At 40.7% G+C, this 11,589-nt stretch overlaps 1 protein-coding gene across 1 annotated transcript; it reads left to right on the forward strand.

Moving 5' to 3' along the window:
• The first annotated feature begins 3,737 nt into the window (after nucleotides 1-3,737).
• Nucleotides 3,738-9,189, forward strand: LOC310965566 (uncharacterized protein). Its single transcript, XM_083939237.1, has 2 exons — nucleotides 3,738-4,049; nucleotides 6,668-9,189. The coding sequence occupies exons 1-2, from the start codon at nucleotides 3,869-3,871 to the stop codon at nucleotides 7,585-7,587; spliced, it is 1,101 nt and encodes a 366-aa protein (XP_083795363.1). The 5' UTR covers nucleotides 3,738-3,868; the 3' UTR covers nucleotides 7,588-9,189.
• Nucleotides 9,190-11,589: the final 2,400 nt, after the last annotated feature.

Raw genomic sequence — 11,589 nt, forward strand, 5'->3', positions numbered from 1 at the left:
CTTCCACATGTAGGCCTATGTTTAACATATAAATATGATGTTCAAATTTATGAATTAATTATTATTTTAATGGTTGGAAGATGAGTGAGCTTAGTGTTGTATGCATCATACAAAGGTGTGTGTGGGTAGGAGGGCAGTGGTTCTCAAACTTTGGTCCACCTCAGTAAATATCAGGCTCTCTCAAGAATTACCACTAAGACCAATGTTAAATAACAGCAGCATAGGGCAAAACTATTCAGCTACGGACAGGATGGTTTATTGTTGACTGTCTTCAGCCAGAGCCACGCCGTAGGAGGGGTTAGCATCAGAACTGACATGTTAGTGTTTTCAAACCAATCATTTTACCTCGCTTACTATCTTGGATGGACAGTGTGAGTGCGCCAAGAGCCTGCATGTGCAGGGCCTAAGATGTTTGTTATGCTCAATGATGCTGCTATAGGCCTAGCCTGTTGGGGAATAATCCTGTTGATACTCTGAGCTTCTCTCCTCTCTCTCTGTCTGTATCATTCATGTCTCATAAATGCATCTTACTAATTCAACTTCTTCCCCAGAGTTGTTTGTGCTTTGTCGTCTTGCAGGTCTCTGCTGCCGTGGTCCTGCATGACACTTCCTGCTGCTATTATTACTAATACTCATATATACTATCATTAGTTTATAAATTATAAAAAAAATGTATCAATAAAATCACCATCAGTTGTATATCTCACTGTATCACAGCTGCTATTACCGCTGCTCATCATTGATCATATTTACCCCTATTATTGTTATTATCATTGACATATTTTATCAGAATTAGAGTCAGAAACACTTTAATAAACCCAGGGCAAAATTATTTTCATTGCAAACTCCAGCTATACAAACAACATATTTAACAACAACAATATTATACAGATAACATTTGTTTTTTAACATTTAAAAAAAAAAACAGAAATATAGGTTAGAAATATAACTATATATGTAAAATACCAAATTTACAATAGTAATATACAGTATACAGATCCAAAGTACTGTAATAACGTGCAAAGTACCATTGAACAAATTATTTATGATTGAGTCCATATTACAGAGAGGGGGTGACAGACTCTTCTAGGGATGCGTTGTATAGTTTAATGACCACAGGCAGGAAAGATGTCTGGTAGCACTCTGTGGTGCATCTGGGTGCGAGGAGTCTTCTGCTGAGGGTGCTCCTCTGCTGGGCCAGTGTGTCGTAGAGAGGGTGGGGGACATTGTCCAAGAAAGACCGGAGCCTGGACAGCATCCTCCTCTCTGCCACGGTCGTCAGGGTGTCCAGCTCCTCCCCCACGACATCACCGGCCCTCCCGATCATTTTGTTCAGTCTGTTGGTGTCTGCGACCTTCAGCCCACTGCCCCAGCATGTGACAGCGAAGAAGATCACACTGGCCACAACAGACTTATAAAACATCCTCAGCATTGTCTGGCAGATGTTAAAGGACCTCAGCCTCCTCAGGAAGAAGGCGCCCTTTTTGTAGACAGCCTCTGTGCTTCTAGTCCAGTTCAACTTATTATTAAAAGTACACCCCCAGGTACTTATACTCCTCTACAGTGTCCACAGGGACCCCCTGGATGGAGACAGAGGTCACAGGTGTTTTCACCCTCCTCAGATCCACTACGAGCTTCTTTGTTTTAGTCACGTTGAGCTGCAGATGATTCAGCTCACTCCAAATGACAAAGTTTCCCCCAGCAACCTGTATTCATTCTCATTCCCCTTTCCAATGCAGCCAAATATTGCTGAGTCATCAGAAAACGTTTGTGGTTGCTTGTATCTCTGGTGTCTCTCTGCCTGTCTTTGTGTCTGTCTTTGTCTCTCTCTTTCCATCTGTCTGTCGTTTCTCTCTTAAAACTTAACTTTTGTTATGAATTGGCTCTATAAATAAAATTGAATTGAATTGAATTGAATTGAATTGAATTGAATTGAATTGAATTAAAAAAGAGCCGTAGTGAAACACATTCCACAGCTTTACTCCTGTCTCTGTAAAATCCCAGTGCAAGGCTCCGGCAGAGACACAACTCTGCTGCTCACACTTTAAAACATTATGTCTGATGTTTTTCCTATAGTTTATCTCATGGACACAGTAAAATGTTTTCTAGCATGCATGACCTACATGAAATGGATATTGTTTTAGGTACGGGCGTATTGATTATAGGAGATGATGGTATGTAATTTACTAACATTGTTAGTAGGCTAATATAAACATTATAACTTGATACACTACACTTATTTATTTTTTAGCGATGTAGTCTATGCCAGTGTACAATTTAAGTGTATTACAATATGGGTAGTGAAACCTCATCATACTGAATAGGCCTACTTGTGTTTGTATTTTGTTTAGTTAGTACTTGGTAGACATACTATTTCAAATAAATATATGAATAAAAATATATAAATATAATAGTTCTAGTTATATTCAAGATAGTGCTTCGGACAGGGAAGTAAAACTAATATTTAGCAAATTTTAGTCAGGGAATTGAAAAAACAGAGTTAAAAGCAGGAGCAAAGAAGAATAAAAAAGTAAAAGAAAAGAAAAGAAAGTTTAAAGTTATGAAAAAGAGCTCAGCTGTAAGCACATGAAAAGAGAAATGTTTTTAACCTGGATTTGCTCACAGTTGTGGCTGATTTCAGTTCTGCTGATAGTTTGATCCAGTTGTGTGCAGCATCACAGCTAAATGCTGCTTCACCATGTCTAGTTTGAACTCTGTGCTCCACTATCTGACCTGAGTCTGTAGATCTCAGAGCTTTACTGGGTTTATACTCTACTAACATATCATTCATGTATTCATGTATACATTAGCTCACATTAGCACCACCGCCTGGGAGCTAGGGTAACAGAACACATTACTAGATAAACGGGAGTGGGAGTCCTGTTTCTGTAGTGGTGAGTGAAGTGCAAGCAGCCAGCATTTATGATAAATATTTAAACTTATATTCAACGCAGTACCATGCTGACAGACTGTAAAAGACCAACCCTCACGGCCCGAATCCTCACGGTGCTCCAGATTGGCATCCAGTGTATGTGCCATCAATATTTAATCAGCATAAGAAAGCTAACGTTAACAAGGTGTGTTCCTAAACCATCTGTTTGTACAGATAATGGAAGAGCAAACCGTTTTGTCACTTATGGAAACACCACCACTCTAATGACCGCAGTCCAGGTTGAGATGATGGAGTTTGTGTGCTAATCCTGACAGCTAGCCTCTGGGGCGAAGTGAGGGCTAGAGACTAACTATCACTCAAGAGGTCGCGCCCCTAATTATTCATAAACTTTAATCGTCAATAACATCAAAAGTAGCCTGTTACAAAACAATACAACCCCCTAAGTGTTGTCATGGAGATATGACCTAAACATAGAGACAAGAGTGTTTTTGTAAACAAGTCTTAAGTAGGTTTAATTATGCTGTGAAATCAGCCTGTTTACCATGGGGGTCAATGAGAAACTGCTCTACTGTGCAAACTGCTCCTACTGGACACTCGGAGAACTGCAGTTTTTGGCACTTCTGTATTGGATCAAGCAGGAAGTCGCGGTGGTGGGGGCTTGCTTGAGACAGACTCGCTCGTGCTTGGCCTTTTCTACATCCGGTAAGTCATCCCGCGTTCACGAGAAGCAAAAATGGTGCCGTTCTTAAGGGAGCCTGCGCCACTGAGCAACTTTCTGTAGGATTTAACGAGGCGCCATTTTTGATACGCTGTCCGTTCTTTTTTGTCCATGGTATGAGTGAGTTCACAGAACATCTCGGTGGGACGAAGAAGAAGAAGAAGAAGACGACATAACTCCGGGTCACGTGATTGGGTCGAGCATCTTTTTTGGTCCATTTTGGATGATAGCAAGAAGCTCCGTGCAACCCCAAGAAAATGACCAAACTGCAGTTTTTAAACGTCTTTTTGACTGAGCGTCTCATGCTCGCTGCGCAGGAGATCTACAAGTCTGTTGAGGACACGATTCTGGAGTACCAGGAGGAGATAGCGATCAGGGAGCGGGAGAACGACCATTTGAGACGCAGACTGCGAGACGCTGGGATTGAAATATGGCCAGGTTAGCTCAAAATAAGCTAACACTCCCCTTTATGTCCCATCTGCCTGGTCTCTGGGGCGGCTTTGGGTAGCGAAATAGCAACGACTGAGAGCAAGAGAAATGCAACAACGCAACAAATAGCCTAAGAATAATGTTACCTCACTTCCAGACAAGTTCACGTTAGCCGTTAGCGAGCTAGTTGACTTTAGCTGCTGCTGTTGTGAAGCGGACAGCGCGTTAGCAACCTTTGTTCGTTAGCCAACCAGCTAGGCTAGGCTAGCCCACCAGCCTTCACCCTGTTAGCATCGAGCTAACGTTCTAGTATAGGTACTAGTGTGTATTTTGATGTTGTCAATGTCCTTTTCCCCCCAAGGGAACACCGCATTCACACTATTCACTTGCTGTGTCATTATAGTGCATGTGTTTGTTTACTGTAGTTTCAAAACTCCCTGTACATATAGAGTACACCCAGGGTGGGAACTTCTGTAAAGGTGTTTCCAAAGGTGTCTTTATTTATAATTAGTGTAAAGATCCATGCACTCCGACATCCATTTGTAGAATGTACAGTTTCACCTGACAATTTTTTCTGCAAGCAACTTTAAATATCCTAGCCACATTCGCTGTGAAATCATGATATAGAATACTAGGAAGTATTGCATCACATCCAATATTATTCAGTATTTTACATACTCAGGATTACCTCAGATTATTTGTTAGCAGACTTAAATACAATCAATTAGACAGCCTGTTGCTTTTTGCACTGGTTCTCAAACTTTGGTACTTGCACCACTGGTGGTACTCAAGCTCGCTCTGGTAGTACTTGAAGGAATCTCCAAAATATTTACTAAATTAATATAATACCAATACTTAAACTTTAAAGATCCATGAAATATAATTTAAAATAAGTTTAGCATTTTCTGTAATATTTGTGTTTCAATATAAGCGTGCTACATAGTCACATTTATAAGTTACGAGCTAAACTGTGATGTCAAGATGGTCAGGAGAGGTAAAATGATTGGTTTGAAAACACTGACATGTCAGGTTTGAAGCTAACCCTTCATACACCGTGGCTGAAGACAGTCAACAATAAATAATCTTCTGATGAGGAATAAACCTTCCTGTCCGTAGCTAAATAGTTTTGGGCTACGTTGCTGTATGTTAACGTTGGTCTTAGTGGTGGTTCTTGAGAGCCTGATATTTTCTGAGGTGGTACGTCCTGTGCAAAGTTTGAGAACCACTGGCAGAGGCCATTTAGGCCATTTTGATAACTAAATTGATCATAAAACGAGGCTTGAATTGGGCAAATTGCCACAGCTATTGATACAGTATCCTTGGTTAAATACTGTTATTGTAAGTAAATAAGTAAAATTTACTTTTAAAGAACGTTAAATCACACAATGCTTCTCAAGGGCATAAAATAACATACAGGGCGAACACATAAAAACACAATACATCAAGAAAAAACACAATTAAGACATAAGCGACGTCTAGTCGCCTGATGCATACAGGTCAACTAAATGCCTGTCTAAACAGATATGTCTTTATCTGACTTTTCCAGCTACAGACACTGCAGACCGTAAGGGTGCAGGCAGAGCGCTCCATAATTTAGGTGCTACGGATTCAAAGATCACCATGGGTCTTAAGGCAGGTGCGTTAGGCAGAAAGTAAATTTTCTATATTTGATCTAAGAGAGCGAGTTGAGGAGTATGTGTGAAGTCGCTTAGTCAGATATGCAGGAGCCTGGTCCTGCAATGCTCTGTAAGTAATAATGAGAATCTTAAACTAGATCCTGTGTGTAACAGGGAGCCAGTGAAGAGATTGGAGTATGGGGGTAATTTGAGACCCTCTGTTTGACCTAGTGAGTAGGCTAGCGCCAGAATTCTGTGTTGACTGAGGACTGTCTAAAGCGGACATATTAACTGAGGAGAACTGTGTGTTACATTGTACTATAAGATTTCCAGTTAGTTGTTGTGTGTATGACCACAGTTGTATTTGTATTTTAGGGCTGGGTATTGCTCAAACATTTCCAATACCAGAACCTGTAACAATACCGTGACATTTAACATTACACAGCCAATCCCCATCATATCATTATTAGATCTTGGTACAAGCATGCTGCACGCTTACTGGCTCACAGACACTGATGCTCTTTCCTGCTTAGTTATTGAAATTTGGTACTAAATGGTAAGGCATTTTTCTATACTCAATACTGTGGAGGCAATTTGGTTGGTGCCTAAAATAATCAAAGTTTGGTACCCAGGCCTAATTTCTATATGGATATTCCTATTGAAATCCTATTAAATTTAGGGGGCAGCCGGTGGCTGAGTGGTTAGAGTATTCACTCCATGTAAAGAGGCTGATGGTCCTCAAGGGAGTGGCCGCAGGTTTGACTCCCACCTGCGGCCCTTTGCTGCATGCCCCTCTCACCCCATTTCCTGTCTGTCCTATATGATAAAGGCTTGAAAAACTGCCCAAAAAATATTTTAAATAAATCAATAAAAATATCATAACTTCAAATATGACATTCTGTGAACAACAAGTGGCATATGAAATATGTAGTCCAACTAGAGACACAGTTGTGTTTGTAGTAATTAAGTTAGCATTTTCATCTGAGCCTCTTTCTACTGTTGTGTTCTCAGATCGCCCATCCATGGCACTGCTGGAGGAGGAGGATGGTGAGCATCCACGTCGTGAGTGGAGTCCCAGCATGGGGCACGAAGAGCGTATCCCTATTCAGATTAAGGATAAAAGAGATCTCCGGGCCAACCAAGGAGATGATCAGCTTCGTGGCCACGGCTCTTGCAGCACACCAGAGAACATGTTCACTCCCCCGCGTGTTGGAAATGAATATCCCCAGGACGGCCCCCACACATCCAACATCCCCCAGAGTCAAGGTGTGGAGAATAGGGAGAGGGATCCTACATCTCGAGGCTCCTCAAGGCACGTGAAGGTTGAGAGTGGAGGAGGCCACAGAGGCTCTACATCCTCTAACAGTGGCGCCCAGCCACTTGCACCAGTCAACCCAAACTGCTCAAATGAGAACAACATTGATATTATTGGGGTAGAGAATGGAGGACAGATGGTTGGTGCTAAAGGAAATGGAACTGGAGCTAACCGAGGACAGGCCTCTCACATGCGCAACCAAGGAGCCAATGCCGTGGACTGCCCTCATCAAAAATCCCCTCTACAAGGCCACATGTCCTCCTTTTGCTGCAAGGTTTGCGGTGAGGCATTTAGTCACGTCGGACACTTGCACGTGCATGTACAAGTGCACACTCGAGAAAAACCGTACCGCTGTGGCGTATGCGGAAAATGCTGCAGCTCCTCTGGCCGACTCCAGGAGCACCAGCGTAGTCACACGGGAGAAAAACCATTTCGCTGCCAGATTTGTGGAAAGGGCTTCACACAGATGGCTCACTTGAAGGTACACATGAGGATCCATACGGGGGAGAAGCCATACAGTTGCCCTGTGTGTGGCAAATGCTTCAGCCGTTCTGACAAAATCAAAAGGCATCTTCAGACCCATAGCCGTGAAGGAACATATTTCTCAGGGCAATGATTCAAGTTTGTCGTCGAACAACCAAGTTTGTGAATCATATTGATGAGGGAAACTTTCCTGCAAAAAGCTAAAATCGCTGCCATTTAAAACAAGGCTTTTTTGTCTTCCTACTTTTCAAGAACTAGAGATTCTGCAACTCTTAGATATATTTCTTATCTAACGCCACGCCATAGTCCCTCAATAGATTTTGTATTAGCCAGTTTAGTATGCCATTTGCTTAATTTTGTACTTGTCAGAGTATTAAATCTCTAAGACACAATTTGAGTTATTAGCTAGCCTTTCTGAATTATCTAGCCTTTCCTTAGCCTTTCATATAATTAGCATGATGAAGTCTTCCACACATGCCTTGAAAATGAGATGCATTAAGAATTGCAACAATGTTCATCATGGTCACGGCTTATTATCAACCAGTCACTTCATATCCTTACACTTAAGTTTAAAATATGCAGACTTGACATCTATCTTGTCATAAATCATTAATTTAGTACCTAAAATTAAGAGTCAGTGCATGAATGATCTCCATTTCCTCAGTTAACTAGATAATTGATGGCCTGACGAATGAAGACTGTGTGTCATTTGGCTTGTACACTGCCAATAGTTTTCTTATGTAGCAATTAAACTGACAGAATCTAGGCAGACAGAAAGTTACTGAAATGTGCCCAAAACTGTGGACTTGACTGACTTACACAAAGAAGTCTGACCTAGTAGCACTTATCACCATTTAAGTCTTTAACTTCCATTTTCTTTTGAGTGCTGTTACATTGTTGCAGAGCTAAATACTGCCATCTCACATAATCAGTGCTTCATGTTGTCAATTAAAATATGGATCAATCTATTGTGAGACTGTTCCACTATTTTGTGAAATAATGTGATATTCTGTAAAATACCACTAGCCTCAATCTACCATTCATTTTGGAATTTTGTGGTGTCTTTTTTTTAATGACATGCACTATGGCATCTGTCTAACATGGTGCAGAAGTTCACTCTATAATAGGGCCGTACAGTATTTCCTGAACCTGTCCGTGGTTTTTCAGGGGTCTCATTCTGAAAATATTTATGTTCACTTGTGTTTCCGACACACTAGCCTTTAGCATGTGAGGTATTTTTGGAGTGGCCTCAGTTGTGATTGGTTTTCAGAGGCGATGGTTGGTTTATAGAATCAGGTACTTCCTCTGCCCATCTTGAAGTGACCCGCTTAACAGTAAGACCCTACAGTCACCTTTCTCCTCTCAGGACTAATGCTGCATTCATGACATGAGGGCATACCAGAAAAACTATTGTCTGACTTGAAACGGCTATAATAAAAGTCAGACACTCAGGGTTAGTGAGTTTTTTTCATGGAATTTGTCACTACTTGTTGCAGGAAAAACATGATATAAACAATTCAAATCGTAATAACAATCTGCGTCCGAACATCTGCAAGAAGATGAACTAAATAAAACATAATACCTTCAAGAGTGCTTCAGAGCTCACTTATCGCTCTGGGACGCATACCAGTGAACCCTCCATGTGTGATGAATGCAGCATGAGACAACTACAGCACGTCCTCACAGCTGACCAGCAGCCCTTCATTCAGTCTTCTCTGGGACACCTTTGCTCCCCCTGCACACACACTCTAATGTACAGTGTTGTATCATTGCGTATTAAATGTTATTTTTTAATAAAGTAGTAATTGAGTTTCCATTGTAATTGTCTTGTATTATATGCAAACAAAGATAACTTTCACAATGTCACTGGAAATGGTTCTGCTGATCAGTGCTAAATATCTACCCTGTTGTTATAGACACAGATACAGATGCCTCCACTCTCTTCAGAGACATGTGTTTGTATACAGACTTTACTCTGGTTATCTTTTATCATTCAAGGAAACGCTCAGGTATTACTAATAACATTAACAATATCTCTGTATTTAAGAGCCCCAGTAAGTTATGACAGTAAGCCAAGTAATAAGTAATGTATAAAGGATCTTAAAGGATCCACAATGTGTGTGTAGTAACAGCTATAGAACACCTGGTGGAGTACTTTCCATTTCAATGTTTTTCATGACTGAAATTTTTATCTGGTTAAATGCAATTAGTGGCTCTCAAGCTACATTTATACCTCAAATGAAAGGCAAATAATAATAATAGATCAATTTCATATAGCGCCTTTCTCAATACTCAAGGATGCTTAAATAAAGAATAGTTTACTATTGACTGGAATTTGCCTTTTGCCATCCAAAGATCACATAGTTTTTTATGTTCAACTGTGCTAAACATTAGAACATTACTGACAACTGCTAATGTAAACATACTGCCATGGACCATGTATCTACACGTCAGCCCCCAAGCTTAATATATTTGAAGAGAATACATCAGTAACATAGAGAGACTGTCGCTGAAAGCCCTAACAAGCTTTATGCACCAGTTAATCATTCAGAATGACTACAGCATGTTTCCAACAACGTCTTCATGATGCCTCTTGAGATGTGATGGAAATTCTCGGCCCTGTGGTATTCATCACGATCTTAACGTATTCTGTTTCCATGTGAACAATAAAGGCATGTCTGCCAGCAGCCGCAGACATAGAGATGAATTACAAAACCTAGGACAGCAGACCCCACTTGGATTCAGCCATGTGATTTGCAGTGAGATGCCACACCTCAAGGTGCTGGAAATGGTGGATGCAAACGGCAGGGAGAGCCAAGAGGTTCAATGCTGGGAAGCCAGGAAGCTGAGGAGCATGCAGTTGATACGTTACATTTCATTTGCTCACATCAAATGTCAGTAGCTGCCAAACAGAAGTGACTGAGATAAACTTCCCTGTAAGGCGGATCAGTCTTCCGATCCAATTTAACAAGCTATTTACTCTGTTATAGTGTGATTGCACCACCCGAACCACAGGCAATCAAATCAGAACCCTGTGGTGTAATAAGCCATCAAAATCAGAGGATGACACGTGTAATTGTACAGAGGCTGATTATAAAAAACAGTCACTTAATTGGTACCTAAAACGTGATTCATTTTCAAATTATGAATCAATTTATGCAAAAATATGTCTTCTCCCTTACTCTAGTGATATCTGGCTAAGCAGATATAGCTCTGGACTTATTTGCCCCAGGGTTTGAAATATACATCATAACTGAGACGTCCACTTTTCATCTGGACTATTTCTTTGGAAGAAAGAAGTTCAACTGTAAAATGTTGAAAACAAGCCTTTTGGTGTATTTGCACAGTACAGTGACAATACCAAAAGAAATACAATTAATTTAAGTGCCACACAGCTACTGCGCTGATTGCTTTATATTACAGCTGATGTCTATTGATTCACCTTTGCAATAACATTCTTTAAAAAAGTCCATCTAAAAATTGATCGTGGCCTGTTGTCTGACAGTTTTACCTAAAATAATTCTAGGAACACACTGCGGTTTCCTAACCTCTAATGAAGGGGACATTTATTTTATGAGCAACAACGCTTTTAATGTCTGGTGAGATGAGAGTTCTCCAGGGTTCACATTCAAATGTTGATGGATCTCCAGTTTAAGCATTCAGTGAAGAAGTCAGTTCATAACCCATGAGGCGGGCATGGGCATTAAGTTTCATAAATTTGGTTTGTGCTCAGGAGCTGCATGTAACATTGGGAAGCATATCCGTCAAGAGGACGGAGGATATATTTTCTGGACAAGGGTCTATTTGACATTTGAAAATACATCTCTGACTGTACATGAATATATTTCAGCCTCAGAACGATAATTCATAGTAAGTGGTTTCTCATCAATGAATCTAAGGTACAAGAATAATAACAGACTGTACCTGATGTAGTGTTGTATATGCTGTGTGTGCACTTGTTGCTTTACTTGTATATGAGTGTGGTGCTCTATCCCTGTTTTTTCAAGTCAGCTTTGTGTGTCAGACACATGAGCTTTCCAAACATCTATGAACTTTGCTTTCTCTCCAGGGGAGCCGAAATCTCTTCAGATTAGCCTGCAGGGAGCCTGTACACTATTTCCCTCTGGCGCTGCCC

The sequence above is a fragment of the Echiichthys vipera genome, assembly GCF_963691815.1.
Source record: "Echiichthys vipera genome assembly, chromosome: X".
Lineage (NCBI taxonomy): Eukaryota > Metazoa > Chordata > Actinopteri > Perciformes > Trachinidae > Echiichthys > Echiichthys vipera.